At 41.1% G+C, this 18,782-nt stretch overlaps 1 protein-coding gene across 1 annotated transcript; it reads left to right on the top strand.

Annotated features, from left to right (window-relative positions):
- Positions 1-2,009: 2,009 nt before the first annotated feature.
- On the top strand, positions 2,010-5,308 carry pim1 (Pim-1 proto-oncogene, serine/threonine kinase). Its single transcript, XM_010891819.3, has 6 exons — positions 2,010-2,426; positions 2,619-2,725; positions 2,848-2,898; positions 3,007-3,373; positions 3,728-3,904; positions 4,020-5,308. The coding sequence occupies exons 1-6, from the start codon at positions 2,345-2,347 to the stop codon at positions 4,199-4,201; spliced, it is 966 nt and encodes a 321-aa protein (XP_010890121.1). The 5' UTR covers positions 2,010-2,344; the 3' UTR covers positions 4,202-5,308.
- Positions 5,309-18,782: the final 13,474 nt, after the last annotated feature.

The raw sequence follows: 18,782 nt of genomic DNA, 5'->3' as shown, positions 1-18,782 counted from the left end.
TGAGTGGGACCACACAGAGCAAACAAAGGGTTGAATGGCCAAGAGACCAAAGCATGTACAGTGTAGGGTTTGTCCATTGCCTGAAGGTGAGGAGGGGCTTCTTGCTGCACAGTTGGCAAGCACCATGGTCTTGTAGGCCAGTGAAGTGTGTTGAGGAGCAAGGTGAAATTGTAGAACTTTCAAAGATTAAACCTGCAACGTATTCAGAGCTGCGGAGCTCTGAATAAGTTGCAGGTGAGTAACGTAGCGTAGACTTGGAAAATTCCTGAATTAGGACATGTTCCACTTATTGTGTGGAGTAAAATCTTACTCTTGGAATGTTGTAGTGTATGAACTTGAACATGCAAGTCACTGCTGTCTTGATGATTGCAGTGAACGATAGGGTCTTGCCCAGGTTTATTGGACTCTGCAACACTTAGACTCTGGACACTGTTGAATTGATGGAGTTTTGCCATGGACAGACATTCCCATTGAAGAAGAGGAGCTCCAAAAAACATTTATTCATTAGAGTTACCAACCTCAGAAATCACCAATGCAATGCCAATTGCCAGGCATTCATGCTTGAATTGATGCAAAGAAACCACTAGTCTACTGAAGGACACCAATAAGAAAAAGAGACTGGCTTGGGCCAAGAAACACAAGAATTGGACATTGGACTGGTGGAAATCTGTCATTTGGTTTTTGGTTTCAATTACTTTGTGAGAAGCAGAGAGGGTTAACGGATGATCTCTGCATGTGTGGTTCCCACCGTGAAGCATGGTGGAGGTGGTGTGTTTATGTGGGGGTGCTTTGCTAATGACAGCAAAGCACATGAAAAATAAAAATAAACATAAATAAACATCTAACACGTTTGTGTTTATGACATGATTCCCTGAAATTGTTATTTAGCAGTTTTTTTGCTATTATTCTAAAATGTGTAAAATAGTAAAAATAAAGAAATACCCTTGAATGTATAGGTCCAAACATTTGACTGGTACTGAATTTATATATTACCATATGTTTGCTTCTTCCACCTGTAAAATTTCAATTTTGTATTGCTTTAATGTGAACTTTATATAGGGAGAACATATTTGTAGTTTTTCCTATTGTGTGCAATTTGCTATTAATGAAGCCCATCATATTGTACAAAATGACAATCATGTTTTCTCATCTCTGTTAAACATTTTCATACAAAAACCTGAACGTAGCATAGCAACCATGAAAATGAACAGCAAAACAAACCGTAACTCAAAGTCAGGGGGAGGGAGAGAGACAGGCCTCCTTGGGGAGGGGGGTAAATGGATGTCTTTGATCTCAAGTTTCCCACATCCTGCGAAGACTAAAACGTGGCCACCCAATTTGAAAGAATGCATGGTATGCAGCTACTTTACATAGCTAGTCCTTTCGTTGAGTAGCAGTATTGTATTGTATTGTATTGTATTGTATTGTTTGCCAAGATAATATTAGAAGTACTTCATGAACGTATCCCAAAGGGGAAGGCCTACGTTGTATCTTTGCAACAATTGGCTAGATATCTTTAACAGCCCTCATTTAATATTTTTGGTTAGATGTAAAGAAAATATAAAGAAATGTTGCAATATAAGTAAAATTAGGATATAATTCGACGATGCATAATAGGCAAAACCAACTATGAAATAGCATATTTGTGATGCATTCTATTTTCGATCATGTAAAAAGTTGATTATTTAATTCATTATGATATTCGAACAAAATAACAAACAGCATCTATCATGCAAGGACAAGAGAGGAGGGGGTAACTGGCCCCACCTAGACATTGAATTAGCATTTCCCTTTGAAAGTGCAGTTAAAAAAAAGTGCCCTTTTTGGCGCGATTTAATTCCCGCCACGTCTAGTCTAGCGGGTTACCCTGTTCTTTTCTTTCTTATGATTCTGTGATTGACGTGCTTTTGAGTCGCCTACATTGGTCCGAAACTGAGGTGGGCGGAGAAAAGAATGACTACAACCCTTGCTGTTACACCCATTTACTATGGATATATATTTGTCCTTCCCCTGTCCTTACCCATATTCAAAGAGCCGGTGTCTTAGCGACGAAGCGCGTTAAGACTTGTTTTGCTTTTAATTTAACAATTTGGGTAACCAAGCGACAGTTCACAACTTATTGTACTACGTGTCCGTAGTCGATTTTTTTATAATTACACTACTCGGTATTTCCTCTCACTGGTACTGGATACGGAGGCGTTTATGTTCAAGGACCTAATACGAGTCTTAACAAGATCCGGATGACAGAGGATTCCTGCCGCATTTGAAACGTGGATCACGCGCTCGAGAGTGGAGTTTTGGAATATTTGTGCAATATTCGCCTCCAATTTTGTGGATTACAGGAATGCTGCTGTCGAAATTGAACTCATTTGCTCATATCTCCACCGTTGATATGCCTGCGAAAATACAGCTTCAAGTTCACCAAGGTGAGGCTAGATGACGCTTGTGTTATGGAGGTTTAACAGGGTTAGCCCACTTAGCTTGCTGCAAGGACCTCTAGCTAGCTATAAATACTACTATCCCGCAATGTATATTGCTCTATTGACAGTTAATATATTCGGCTATTTGCGCAATGTATGATTAATAACTGCTTATATTCCGTATTTCCATATGTAAAGGAAAGGAGAAGGAGCCTTTCGATAAGCTTTACCAGGTCGGCTCTGTTCTGGGAAGTGGCGGTTTTGGAACCGTGTATTCTGGCACAAGAAATTCAGATGGAGCATTGGTTGGTATTTCAGTATTCTACTTAAATTTTGCAGTCTAATGTTAATATAAATAATGTGCATTTATTTGTTCATGTTTTGCCGTGTAATCCCGTACTTATTTGATTGCTTTTTTTAAACACAGGTTGCGGTAAAACATGTAGCCAAGGATCGGGTGTCGGAGTGGGGAGAGCTGGTAAGAGATCTATAGATGTTTGAATGTATTTTTGTTAATCAAATGTACAGTAGTTGGTTTAAAATATTTTGGTTACCTGGAATTTAACACGTAATGTATTATTTTCAGCCAAATGGGTCTCGTGTCCCCATGGAGATTCTACTTTTGAAAAAGGTTGGAAATGGAGCTAGGGGAGTGATAAAGATGCTGGACTGGTACGAGCGACCAGACAGCTTTATTATCGTCATGGAACGGCCAGAGAACGTCAAGGACCTGTTTGATTTCATCACTGAGAAAGGTGCCTTACCGGAGGAGCTTGCAAAGAACTTTTTCCGTCAAGTCCTTGAAGCTGTTCGACACTGTCACAACTGCGGTGTTGTACACAGGGATATCAAGGACGAAAATATTCTCATTGATCTTCGGACGAGCGAAATGAAGCTCATCGACTTCGGTTCCGGGGCATTGCTTAGAGACACTGTTTATACTGACTTTGACGGTAAGAAGTGATTAGATGAATGTATTCATTTTGGCGGATCTAGGGCATTGCTCAGTAGACTGTTTAGACTTCATTGTCAGCACGCTTGTCTTAATTTTGGCGCCACCCTTTGGAGGGAAAGCACATTTTTACAACACAAAGTTTGTAAACATTGTCACATGTGGGGTTTTCCTTCTATGCTTGCACTCTCTCAAACACCCACTGTCTTGATCACTGGGGCCTGACCTCAGGGCACATAGGTAGTACTTATTAGGGATTTATTATTATGTAATTAGTAAGTTATTATAATGTACTTTCTTAATAGGAACCAATCACATTAATGACTAACCATAATCCTTATTTTTATATTAACAGGCACCAGAGTCTATAGTCCACCTGAATGGATCAAGTACCATCGATACCATGGGCGATCTGCCACCGTTTGGTCTCTGGGTGTCCTGCTGTATGACATGGTGTGTGGAGATATCCCCTTTGAGCAAGATGAGGAGATTGTACGAGGCCAGGTGCTGTTCAGACGAAGAATCTCTCCAGGTGAGCCTAAGTTAAACAAAACATCCTCACACCAGATGAATTACACAAGTGGGATATATTTTCCATTGTGTCCAGTCTCAGCGTTGACTGACCATATATACTTTTTCTCATCCAGAGTGCCAGCAGTTGATCAAGTGGTGCCTGTCCCTGCGGCCGGCTGATCGGCCATCGTTTGAGGACATTTTGAATCACTCGTGGATGAAGAGCACCATGTCCCCAGTAGAACAGAAGACCGAGATCAGACTCCACAGCATCAGCCATGAGCCAGCTGCCTTCACCACCGTGGTGGCCCAGTGACTGACCGACTGTTAATACACACAGAGGAGTGGCCTGGCTGGACACTGAAGACAATATGGACTATACAGAAGGAAGTTACAGATTTCTTTTGAAATCCCTCTCTTGTGGCCAGACCCCAACTGTTAACTCGCCTGTTGGACGTCATGGAAACCAAACATCCTTAATTGGACACTGTAGTAGCAAAAGCTATTCTAAACCCTGAGAATGACTTGCTCTTTAATTTGGTTGAGGTTGGCATACATCAGAAAGGACCAAGTCCACCCCTACTCATGTGAGTGTTCTGCTGAAGGACTGAACAGGTGGACAGTCTTACCTGACTAGCTAGTAAGTCAGAGGAACAATGAGGAGCAAATGGAAGTGCCTTCAGTGAGAGTATGATTGTTGGGGACCCTGGAAATACTTGAATTACATGAAGCCAACATACCACTTCTTAAAAAAAGAAATCTAATACTTTATTTCTGTATTTCTCTCATAGGCCTAGATCAGTAAAGCCTATGCTATATTTAAATGTCAAAAGCAACCAGACAACCTCAGTACACACAATCCTGTGCAAACAAAAAACGGAAGACTTACCTCACTTTTCTGCGTCCGCCACCTTTTAAATCCTCTTCGCAACCTTTTCCCTGACCGGAATACAAACTGCAATGCAAAACACCATACTGAAATAGAAAATGTTCTGCTCTTTTGGTAATGTGTGATCATGTGTCTTTCACCTTACTGGCCAGGAATGATGCCATTGTAAATAATATTTATTTTGGATTTTCTCTCACTCACTATGTGGAGTTATTTATTTATTTATAGAGAATTTCGGCTGAATATTTCATTCCACAGTTAGAAGGGCTCATTGATTTTATTTAAACATTTTGACCATATTTATGGCGTAATCTAATGAGCAGGTGTATATATTTGTGTAAATAACCTTCAAAGCACTTCCATTTTAATGTATGTAATATTGAAAGTGTCCTGCTGTGCAACTGTGCTGCATACATCAATACCTAGTTGCATGATTGCAGCTTGGATTATAATTTTTTCTTCCTCCATCTGAATTACAATTGTAAATTGTTTAACTATTTTTTATACAATTTCAATAAATATTTTTTTAACTGACTTCTGACCCACTTCTTTAACTTCAGGAGGGATTTTTCAACCGGGTAGAACTGTCAAACGTCTGAGAATGCAACCTTGTTAGTCTGCTGTTCCAGGTGTATGGCGTTGTTAATTAGGGGCGAAGCCTTTTGTATAAAATGTTACTTTTTTATTTCTAAAATATTCTTCCTATTTGTTTCAGTTCCTTGCAAGTCTGAATGGAGATGGTGTTAAAGGCCTAATGCAGTCACCAACATGTCTCCAACACACCACCCTCTCGATTGTAATCTTAGCTAATATAGATTTTGCTTATGGAAATATCTATGGGCTAAATCAACTTCCTAATCCAGAATCTCAGAGGGGTGGGGTGCAGTGGCTGTTAATTCCATGCGATAAGGTCAAAATAGTTGAAATGTAGTTGAGATTGTGAAATCTGATACTGCTACATGGGACATTTGTCTTGCTGGACAGTGGTGCTGAAAATTATTTAGGCCTGTGGAGACTGACTTGTAATGCTAAAACTGAAATATATTCATATGCTCCATGCTTTGTTTCAAAGTTTTGGTTTAGTCCCAAGGACCATACCTCACATATAAATATGGAATAGTATAGCTGCAGGAATAATAGTTTGTGTAAATTATTGAAAACCTGAATAATTTTTAGATGTTTATTAGATTAACATGAAACATTATAATAGATGGCGACTGCTGCTCTACCATGTCGGCTGTCCAACTAAATAGACGGCTCATCTGGAAGAAAATGACTTGCAATGATGTTTGAATAATAGCTGAATTGCTTTGCATTGAATTTGAAGTTTAACCATTAAATAGTATCATGGATCAGTGATCATGTCAAAAAGTGGACATAGTATATTTGTTCCATTCTATCTTTCGCCAGCTACCTAACACAAAATAAGCTATTACCGTTTTAATGCACAATTTTACTAAATGGTTATTGTATTTCCACTTCAAAGAGGAAGGAAATCAAGATCTGACACCTGCGCTGACTAACACCCTGCTCTGGTGTGCCAGTGTTAACCAGCTAACTACATCTATGATATTATCATGGCGGTTCGAAAACTACCCTGAGTTGCATGTCGCCACCTACTTTGCTGGAACTCTGAGAATTCAACTGTTGATTTAGAGTCATCACTCAGTGCTTCCATTCTTAAGGTCTTTTAAACAAGACGACACAGAAGGCCTGATGGTTTGGGCCTTTAACATGCTCCAGAACACAGTCTTTCCAAGGGATCTGTTTGAAACTTACCTGGCTTAATGGTAAGCCACTATCATGTGACCCAGTTGAACTCGGTAAGGTAACTTTGGTCAAATCTAACTCCTGAAACTTGATTCACTTGATACATATCAGGCATGTGCCCATCTTAAGGCCTAGAGCATAGATAGCCTGTCCAGGTCCCAGCTTGGCCAATCTGCCCCATCCTTTTTTCCCCTAGAAAAGATACCCACCCTGGGGGACATGCTCCCAAAACCTCTGTAATCTTCCGCCTATCATTACTCACGATATCTGATTGGTTTATGCAATGTGGTTAATGTGTTCAAAGCCCAGAAAGACGACTGTATCAGGGCTTTAAAGCAATTGCACTGATCGAACACAGGTGCATCTCACTGATACATTTCTCCACAAAGTTCTAATCGTATATCTCTGCATGCATCGTCCACCTAGAAAATATTTGCCTGTAGTAGAGACGTCTAAGCCACAATGTACTTTTTTTAATGACAATAACACACAAGTTCTAAGAATCTGGGGTTGATTCAAAGAATCTGCTTTGAATATTGAAATCACATAATGAGGCAATTTATTTTACAATTGAACATATTTTAAATGTCAAATATAAGTCTTTAACCTTGCTATATACACCGATCAGCCATAACATTATGACCACTGACAGGTGAAGTGAATAAATCTGATAATATCGTTATCATGGCACCTGTCAACAGGGACAGACGAGCTACTGTAGCTCAAATTGCTTAAAAAGTCAATGCTGGTACTGATAAAAATAGGTGTCAGAACACACAGTGCATCGCAGTTTGTTGCGTATGGGACTGCGTAGCTGCAGACCAGTCAGGGTGCCCATGCTGACCTCTGTGACCACTGCCGAAAGTGCCTACAATGGGCATGTGAGCATCAGAACTGGACCAGGGAGCAATGGAAGAAGGTGGCCTGGTCTGATGAATCACATTTTCTTTTACATAACGTGGATGGCCGCATGTGTGTTGCCTACCTGAAGAACACATGGCACCAGGATGCACTATGGGAAGAAGGCAAGCCGGAGGAGGCAGTGTGATGAGACATTTAGGTAATGTTCTGCTGGGAAACCTTGGGTCCTACCATTCATGTGGATGTTACTTTGACACATACCACCTATCTGAGCATTGTTGCAGACCAGGTACGCCCTTTCATGGCAATGGTATTCCCTGATGGCATTGGCCTCTTTCAGCAGGATAATGTGCCCTGCCACAAAGCAAAAATTGTTCAGGAATGGTTTGAGGAACACAACAACGAGTTCAAGGTGTTGACTTGGCCTCCAAATTCCCCAGATCTCAATCCAATCGAGCATCTGTGGGATGTGCTGGGCAAACAGGTCCGATCCATAGAGGCCCCACCTCACAACTTACAGGACTTAAAGGATCTGCAGCTAACGTCTTGGTGCCAGATACCACAGCAGACCTTCAGAGGTCTAGTTCAGTCCATGCCTTGACGGGTTTTGGCGGCAAAAGGGGGACCAACACAATATTAAGCAGGTGGTCATAATGTTATGGCTGATCTGTGTACAGTGGGGAGAACAAATATTTGATACACTGTCGATTTGACAGGTTTTCCCACTTACAAAGCATGTAGAAGTCTGTCATTTTTATCATAGGTACTCTTCAACTGTGAGTGACGGAATATAAAACAAAAATCCAGAATTAATTTGCATTTTATTGCATGACATAAGTATTTGATACATCTGAAAAGCAGCACTTAATATTTGGTACAGAAATCTTTCATCTCCCTCCAAAGATTTTCTATTGGGTTCAGGTCTGGAGACTGGCTAGGCCACTCCAGGACCTTGAGATGCTTCTTACGGAGCCACTCCTTAGTTACCCTGGCTGTGTGTTTCGGGTCGTTGTCATGCTGGAAGACCCAGCCACGACCCATCTTCAATGCTCTTACTGAGGGAAGGAGGTTGTTGGCCAAGATCTCGCGATACATGGCTCCATCCATCCTTCCCTCAATACGGTGCAGTCGTCCTGTCCCCTTTGCAGAAAAGCATCCCCAAAGAATGACGTTTCCACCTCCATGCTTCACGGTTAGGATGGTGTTCTTGGGGATGTACTCATCCTTCTTCTTACTCCAAACATGGCGAGTGGAGTTTAGACCAAAAAGCTCTATTTTTGTCTCATCAGACCACATGACCTTCTCCCATTCCTCATCTGGATTATACAGATGGTCATTGGCAAACTTCAGACGGGCCTGGACATGCGCTGGCTTGAGCAGGGGGACCTTGCGTGCACTGCAGGATTTTAATCCATGACGGCGTAGTGTGTTACTAATGGTTTTCTTTGAGACTGTGGTACCAGCTGTCTTCAGGTCATTGACGAGGTCCTGCCGTGTAGTTCTGGGCTGATCCCTCACCTTCCTCATGATCATTGATGCCCCACTAGTTGAGATCTTGCATGGAGCCCCAGACCAAGGGAGATTGACCGTCATCTTGAACTTCTTCCATTTTCTAATAATTGCGCCAACAGTTGTTGCCTTTTCACCAATCTGCTTGCCTATTGTCCTGTAGCCCATCCCAGCCTTGTGCAGGTCTACAATTTTATCCTTGATGTCCTTACACAACTCTCTGGTCTTGGCTATTGTGGAGAGGTTGGAGTCTGTTTGATTAAGTGTGTGGACAGGTGTCTTTTATACAGGTAACGAGTTCAAACAGGTGCAGTTAATACAGGTAATGAGTGGAGAACAGGAGGGCTTCTTAAAGAAAAACTAACAGGTCTGAGAGAGCTGGAATTCTTACTGGTTGGTCGGTGATCAAATACTTATGTCATGCAATAAAATGAAAATTTATTATTTAAAAATCATGCAATGTCATTTTCTGGATTTTTGTTTTAGATTCCGTCTCTCACAGTTGAAGTGTACCTATGATAAGAATTACAGACCTCTACATGCTTTGTAAGTAGGAAAACCTGCAAAATCGGCAGTGTATCAAATACTTGTTCTCCCCACTGTATGTTGTCTTATCCCATAAATTGCTGCTGTCTACTTCGTGTGATAGAACTCTGTAAATGAAGTAGCCTACTCATTCCCTGAACTCAGGAAGGGAAAATCATGCAAACAATGAGAGTCAAATATGGGTGTTGTATTTGCATGGATGGAGAATCAATGACTCATTCTCTCCTCAGCTATGGAGCTAATATGTATAGGAATGATACTTATTTTGGATCGAGTCACAATTGCTGAACACATTTCTTTTCCGGACAAGTCTCGTAAGTAAGGGCCAATTTGTTTTTAGAGTAACACAGTTTTAAACTGTGGGTGTCACCAGTTGCAGACGTCACTGGTTCTATGCAAGCGTGACTGGTTCCGTGCACCTAAATATGTGTTTCTATATCTGGTACCTATGTATTCACCTACCACCACCTCACCACAACATCTTCTGATCCTCGAGTAACCTGTAATCTAGTAGATTCATCTAGTAATCTTTGTGTCTTGCTGTATATGGTGTAACTTGATTATTATGATAATTCCCTGGTATACTGTGTTCATTTCTATTGATTACATTATACCACACACACTCAGGTTGTATTGCATAGCTATACCACACACCCCCAGGTTTTATTGCTTTGCTTTACCACACCCCCATAGGCCATATCGCTTAACAGTTGGTCTCTACACAATTTCATGAGAATTTCCATATACCACTCCCTGCAGCGCAGTTCAGGGAAAATTAATGAGAAAACAGCTGTTGCCGAACCTCCCCCTCCAAAAGGACAATATATTTGGGTTTTCCAGTAGAATCCAGTATTGATTGTAAAGGTCTGTTGTTGCAGACTAGGGTTGTCCAGCAATCTAAGATACTACCTCTTATGTACTGCTAGAGCCTGGGCTAGAATCTCTCCCCACTGCTCTTTCAGCAATATTCTCATTAATCGTTCAGATCAGCTGTTTTTCCAGTAATTGTGCAAAATATCAGAAATTGGGCTTAGTGTAAAAATTAAACCGGAGCATGTTTTTCATGCATTTGGGAAAGACAAATCTTTTGATTTACTGTAAATGTTTATTAACTTTGGTTATTAGAAAATAAAATGTTTTATACCATTACACAAATACCATGAAAGATGCATGCAGTGCTGCTTTAATATAAAATATTACTATGCAAAAGACATCCATCCAGTGCAAGGAGTGAGTACAGTATATTAAATAAAGAGACAGTTAATAAATGTTATGAATAAAGGATTGCTGAAGTGCCAACTTCCTGTACTCCTGTTTACTATGAGTAGGTAACAAAATTGCAATCTGTTTGTGACCACTAAGAGTACTTTAATATTTTAAGACAGAGATAGATGGCCTATTAGTCCTCCAAAGAGAACTAATAGGCCAAAAGAAATTGATAAAGGAATCATAGCTGGGGTATTGTTGGATTTCAGTGCAGCATTTCATATTATTTAATGTACATTGTAATTGAAATCAATGTATTTATTAAAAGTTAGGATTAAATGACTCCTCCAACTAACACTGGATGGTCAGTTATCATGGTCACGCCGTCTTAGCAAAACTGCCCAAGCTAGGGAGAAACGGTTTTAAAAAGATGTTCTGAACTTCTGCCACAAAAAGACCCTGGCGCTGTCTATTTAAACCTTATTTTTACAGTCTATGATTTAAACACAAGTCATGGCACTCATTCCAGTAAAACACAAATGTAATGGCGGTCATTCTGTTTAAACACACACACACGTGTAATGGCAGTCATTCCATTATACATTCAGCAGACACTCTTATCCAGAGTAACTTACATTAGTGAGTGCATCCATATTTCATACATTCTTTTCTCGTAGTGGCCCCTTGTGGGAGCCCACTAGCCTTGTGTTTCAAGCCCCCTTTCTATGAACCTAGCGTTACAAACACCATGCTCTATGAATCTAGTGTTACAAACACCCTGCTCTATGAACCTAGTGTTACAAGCACCCTGCTCTATGAACCTAGTGTTACAAACACGCTGCTCTATGAACCTAGTGTTACAAGCACCCTGCTCTATGAACCTAGTGTTACAAGCACCCTGCTCTATGAAACTAGTGTTACAAACACGCTGCTCTGTGAACCTTGTGTTACAAGCACCCTGCTCTATGAATCTAGTGTCACAAGCACCCTGCTCTATGAACCTAGTGTTACAAGCAGGCTGCTCTGTGAACCTCGTGTTACAAGCACCCTGCTCTATGAACATAGTGTTACAAGTACCCTGCTCTATGAACCTAGTGTTACAAACACCCTGCTCTATGAACATAGTGTTACAAGGCCCCTGCTCTATGAACATAGTGTTACAAGGCCCCTCCTCTATGAACCTAGTGTTACAAATACCCTGCTGTATGAACCTAGTGTTACAAGCACCCTGTTCTATGAACCTAGCGTTACAAGCACCCTGCTCTATGAACCTAGTGTTACAAGCAGGCTGCCCTGTGAACCTTGTGTTACAAGCACCCTGCTCTATGAACATAGTGTTACAAGCACCCTGCTCTATGAACATAGAGTTACAAGCACCCTGCTCTATGAACCTAGTGTTACAAGCACCCTGCTCTATGAACATAGTGTTACAAGCACCCTGCTCTAAGAACATAGTGTTACAAGCACCCTGCTCTATGAACCTAGTGTTACAGGGCCCCTGCTCTATGAACATAGTGTTACAAGCACCCTGCTCTAAGTCAGAGGGAAAGCAGCATGGTGTTTCAGTAGTAAGAGACCCTTGGCCTCATCTCAGTCTGTGTGTGTCCTGGTTGTCAGTGCACAGAGAGATAAGGCACTATCACTGACACTTACCCTCTGCAGTGGCTGCTCTAAAGAAAACCCACATAAGCTTATCAAATAAATATTTTCCAGTGAGCTGTAGTTTCTAGTGAATCAACCATTATTTCAATAGAAAATATTTGAGTCAATGAAAATAAAAACGTCAAAAGCATATATTTACTATTTTGCAACACATTCAACTATTGACATTCTTTACAACTGCCATGTCTTTGTGGCCAAACATTTACAAAAAATGTAGGGTTTCTTAACTACCAATAGTATTCACTACATTTATGTTTTATTAAGGATATTGCTTAAAAGTTCAGTTATTTTGCATTTTATTTAAAATATTTTAAGTGGTACAGAGAGTTTATTTCAAATACCTAGCTGTGATAACTGTGAGTACCTAAAAGGGACAATGAATGCTTAGTGACTGCTGACATACATTCCATGAAAGTTAATAAACGTCTTGTAGCTTACTGGTCCACTTAGAAACATTCCTTTAATGTAACCTCCTCCTGACATCTCATGACTTACTCTTCTCTGTGGAAGTCTGATATAATAAAGTAAACAGCAGTAAGTTTCAGGCTTAACTTGTTCAATGCTCGGCAGTTGAAGTTGTTTTGTGAATGAGTCAGAAACAGACTTATGAGAGCAGGCGGACAGGACCGCTATCTGAGCTATTCATCCCACCACTTTCACATCTGTGATGGACCACCTTCCCACAGCAACATGCCAGTACATGGTGGAGCTGCCTGAAATGAAGGCTGGCCCCAGAGAGGGAGATGAGTCAATGTTTGCCTTCTAATACACAGGACGCCTCAGGGGTTTGCTGAGGCAGAACGAGATGTCTCAGGGTGACCCTGTACCTGCAGGGCCTGGGCCCCGTGAGAACCCATCCACGCCTGAAAGGAGTCCTGCATTCCTGCCGCCTGACTCAGCTCCGTGTTGCTTGGGTTGGCCCGACTGGTCATTACGGGGAGAAGTCAGCTTGCCCTCTAAAGCAAACAGGAAAGCACGGAGGGCAGGCCAGACGCTGGGGCATAGTGACCGGACAGCAACCAGATGCATGTCACTTCCGCTGGGGTAGAGGGGAATGAGATACGCAGATCAACAGTCAGGCTGTAACTGTTGTGTATGTCAACTCAACCCTGTGACACCCATATTTGCATTGTCGATACACACGAGGGGACTGTTGAGGGGTTTCATGTCATGTAGCTATTTGTTTATGCACAATTAACCTACTGTAGGGGATCTCAGTGAAACACCCAAAACCATAACACATTTTTGTCATACTCATAACCACCCCCATGCATTCCCATCAACCCCTCCCACTAATTTCCCGTAAACTAGCGTGTCACTCACTTCCTCATTCCTGTGAGAGTAAAGACACGTCGATGTGTTCATGCTTGCTTCTGCTTGTTGTTCATTTGGGGCTTGATCGTGAATTAAGCTGCAATTACAAGGCTTTTGGGTGCAGTCTTGAGCCAATCATTTCACAACCAACATTGCTCTTGGTCATACAACTGCCTGGCTATAATAAGTACTATGTATGCAATTTATATCATGCATGCAGTCTTCCCTAAGAATGTAACTCTGTCACTGCTTTCTTTAGGTTTCTGAGAGATCTATTGAGTGCAAGGTGTTTACCAGTCATTAAAATAGTGGAAGTGGAAGTAGTAGATTTGAAAAGGCCATTTGATAGTAATGAAGAACTTAAAAGTGAAAAATAGGAATTGAACCTGTAACTGTAGGGTGTAACTGTAAAACATCTCCTCTGAATAGCCTATGTGTGGTACACGTTCAGGTAGATGGTGTGTTTTGAAAACCTGATGGGCTTTTGTCAGTCATTCCCAGGCAGGCAGACACTCAAGTCATTAGGCTGGAATGTTATCACGCTGTGATGACTGAGCAAAAGGAAGAAGCATGCTGGTACAGACCTTCATCCCCAGCAGACCCAACTATTTTATCGCCACAGCTACACTAAAGGTCTTCTGTCAATCACTGGCATGAACACCTGGACAGAGATATGATAGTATTGTTTTTTGTCTATTTTGTACTTTACTTCCTCTGACATTACCAGACAACTAGCCATTGTTTATAAGTCATATGTTCTATAAACCGGGAAGGATGGTCAGTCAGGGCATGCAGTGTGTGTGCTCAGGTCATGCAGTGTAGTGCGCTCAGGGCATGCAGTGTGTGTGCTCAGGGCATGCAGTGTGTGTGCTCAGGGCATGCAGTGTGTGCGCTCAGGGCATGCAGTGTGTGCGCTCAGGGCATGCAGTGTGTGCGCTCAGGGCATGCAGTGTGTGCGCTCAGGGCATGCAGTGTGTGCGCTCAGGGCATGCAGTGTGTGCGCTCAGGGCATGCAGTGTGTGCGCTCAGGGCATGCAGTGTGTTTGCTCAGGGCATGCAGTGTGTGTGCTCAGGGCATGCAGTGTGAGGGCTCAGGGCATGCAGTGTATGCGCTCAGGGCATGCAGTGTGTGCGCTCAGGGCATGCAGTGTATGCGCTCAGGGCATGCAGTGTGTGCGCTCAGAGCAATAAATAACCAATAAATAATGAGACAAATATGCTTACAAATAGAAATACTCAAAAACTGGATATGTATACTTTAACCTCATAGTGCTTTGAAGCCACAAGATGAAGAAATGATTCGCTGTCCCAATACTTACGGAAGGCACTGTTTGATTGTGTGCTCATTTCCCAGTCAGGCCGGGTAGCTGAAATCAGCCACTGGACAGGAATGAGGAACGTGGATGGAGAGAACATCAGTTGTTAGTGATGTCAGGGGGAAGAAGCAGCATGGAGCCTTCACAGCACTACAGCACCCTGACCTTCCCTGGGCCTTGCACCCAGGGCCAGCTGCAGAGCAGACAGAAGGTCCACCTGGAGAGAGCAGGATGTGTCCTTAGTAACATACCTTGACAGTGCTGAGGTTCTGCATCCAGCATGGTTGTTATAACACCCAGTAACATTTCATCATAACATAATATTTCTAAAGGACTTACTTACCTTACTGAGGGTTATATATGAATTTGTAAATCCATTTGTGCCGGTGCATCGCCTCATATTGTGTAACTGGTTGCTAACTCCACTGTACATGATTTTGATTGTTTTCATCTTACTAGTCTACCCTTGTTTTGTCTTGCTATTTTTTACATTGGGCCAGGATGTCATTGAGAATTAGTTCTCAATCAGCTTACCTGGTTAAATATAGGTGAAATGCATTCCCTGCCTGTTATGTCTGCACACTCTACACAGACCACCTCTCCCTGAAGCAGAGCAGAGGTGTCAACTTCCTCTGGGCCCTTCAGATACCTGTTCTCCGGATTCAAGGCTGTCACCTCAGACGACAGAGGGAGATGACTGTTCAACCTTTGGCTAATGCAATTTGATTTCACCACTAAGGGCGCCCAGACGGGTCATGACTGAAGAACTAAACTGTAAGGAGTCAAAACCACTTTGAGTAGAACTGGAGTTTGTGAAATGCAAATGACTAGAATGAAAAGACTGATGAATCATTGACATCACTTTTTCTATGCATTTGATCCTAACGATTGATAACTCTCTTTCTATACATTTAATCCTAACCATTGATGTTGATCCTAATGATTGATAACTCTATTTCTATACATTTAATCCTAACCATTGATATCTCTATTTCTATGCATTTGATCCTAATGATTGATAACTCTATTTCTATATATTTCATCCTAACCATTGCTAAAAATCAGATAATTCACTGTTAACAATGTGGCCCCAGACAAAGTATCTTTAAGGTAATTAATGACAAAATGTTAACTAAGAAAATGACAATGTCAACTGTGCATTCAGACCATCATGTTATCCCCTAGACTGGGCAATCTTCTGGACTAAATTAACAATGAGGCATAACAACGGATTTTAGAAGTTGAGCCCTTTATTTTCTTCCCTAGAGTCACATGAACTTACTAAAACATCACACCCTTTTTATCAAAATTGGATCTGTATGAAGAAAGTTAGACGTTGTTTTATTAGCTAATACTATCTAGCGTTAGCACAAAGACATGAGGTCTGGTTGTCATAGACTTCCAGTCATATCATAGTTAGCAATTGTGCTCACGCAAAACGTCATTCTAACTGCACGCAGAGACATAGCAATGGTATTCCAAATTAATTTGACTCAATGCTGGAGGAATCAATGCCGGAATCCTGAACTATCCCTTTAATAGGAGTTGATGACAAGTTCATAAATCCACTGTTGCTGCTAGGGTTTTTTCAAGGGTGTCCAAATAAAAGAGCATATATCTGATTTTCAAAAGAGGGCCTGCTATAAAAACAACTTAACTGACTTCTAGTAAATGAATTTGAGATGCTCACGGACAAAACAGGGTGGCATAAGTAGTGGAGGGAAGCTACATTCAAATCCCGACCCAGTGTTGCTGTCTTTCCATGACCTCCCATGCAGAGCCGATGGACTGTGACCAGCACCCTGTCATGACCCACTGCCTGTCATTCACTCCGTGTCCTGACAGCTCCATCTGCAGTTTCTGCCAGTACCCACTGGACCGGTTGTGTAACCAGCTTATTAACTCCAATACTTGGCTTTGAGCTCGTGATCAGAGTTAGGCTAATCCACTACATTCTCTCAAGCGTTTTGCCGTTACTAATAAATTGCCTGAGAACGTGAGCAAACTGGCAGTGAAAGAAAAAGTGGAATCATTCATGGGGAAAATAGGTGAAATTCTTCGTCAGCTATTGGGCCAGTCATGTGGAGGCAATTCACAGAAAAAAAGCCTGACAAAAAACATCCTGCTAAGTGAACACTTACTCAATAGAAAAATGATACATATTCTGACCCCTGGAGCAACTTTTGCCAGGAACTGTTATTTTTCCCGTGAATCCTGCTGCAGTCCAGGAAGGAACCTGGGAGGCTGCCAGGAATGCACATTTTCTATCCCATCTGAGAGCTTACTGGGGCTGATTTAACAGTAATTCAGTGACGAATAAAATGGCAATGGTATCTGCAATCGTGAGAATTTACGCTGAAACAAAAACAAAACAAATATTCAAATTAACCTCTGCCGCCACCTTTTGGCAAAATGCTATAGTGAAAAGAAATGTTGGTTGAGCTACAAGCAAAAAAGCAAAATGACATTGATAAATATGGATATAATATTAGCTATGAATAATAAAATAAAAATACTGGATTTACCCACTGCTTTATGCTACCAGAAGCTTATATATGACTACCTGAGAAAATATGACACTAGTCAGATAAAAACACCAAGCCTGCGGGATGTTGGATTTGGAAATATTTGTGAGTAGCCTAATACTGTGTATCCATAGCTTTGCTTATCATTTAAGCATGAACACGCTGTCTATTCATCTGTCTATGAATGCCAAGACACACTATGCTACCAATCCCAACAGCATATTAAGACATGCATTATAAATGAATATTAAGGGAAAGACAAAAAAGTAATAAATTACTTTTATTGTTAATCTCATAACATTTAATACAATAAAATAAATGTTTTATTAGTTTTCATATTCTGATTTACTCTAAAAAGGGAGATTATGTTAAAACATTTCAAATTAAACAGATTTAGAGATCAAATCATAAATGTAAATTCCTGATTAATGAATTGCGTGTTTTACATTTGATAGTACAGGATCTGAAACACAACAAGAAAAAAAGACTAGGCAAGCCTAGTTCGGCCGCGAACAAGTAATTGTGTTGAACAAGGGAGAGGGTCTGAAAAGCAGCCATTTATGGGCCAATGACAGCTTTGTTGTGAGAACTGGCCAATGCTCTGTTCCTGTGCACATTTTTCTGTTCCTGTGCGAACATATCCAAAATGTACATTTAATGCGTTAAATTAGAAATACACCTTGTTCGTCAATCAACATTAATTATTTTTGTTGTTAGTTTTTAGCATAGTTAATGTGTTTCTCCAAAGTTCTATCAAGCACATTAGTTGGGAGAGAGCAATATGTTTTGTTGCCCTCACTCTAACCTGCTCTTCCTGATTGAGAGAGCAGCGTTTCAAGACACACAGTCAAACACTTCAAGCCATTTATGATGTTAGACATTTTGGCTGCTGTTAGTCCATCGCAACATAAACAAACTGCACTCAGACAGGCAAAATAAGACATAATAACATGGACTTGTCTGGCAGCGAACTCACAGTGTGTGTTGAGACAGCTGCCCTGACCTCTAAGCCACACAGTAGTGTAGAGTGGTGTAACATCCTCATTTTCTGTATACAACTCTAACACATCAGAGGTGGGAAAAATATCTATCCTACTTATACATTTGACAATCAACAGAATATAATTTTGGCGTTATTAACATATTTCTTCAAAGTTCAAACAAGTGGATTAGTTGAGAGAGAGAAATATGTTTCATTGCCCCCACTCTAAACTGCTCTTCCTGAGTGAAAGCAGCATGTTTAAAAACAAAGAGTCCAACACTTCAAACGATTTATGATGTCAGATGGTTCAGTTGCAG

Source organism: Esox lucius, chromosome 12 (genome assembly GCF_011004845.1).
Source record: "Esox lucius isolate fEsoLuc1 chromosome 12, fEsoLuc1.pri, whole genome shotgun sequence".
Lineage (NCBI taxonomy): Eukaryota > Metazoa > Chordata > Actinopteri > Esociformes > Esocidae > Esox > Esox lucius.
This window is presented reverse-complemented; position numbering and strand designations above follow the sequence as displayed.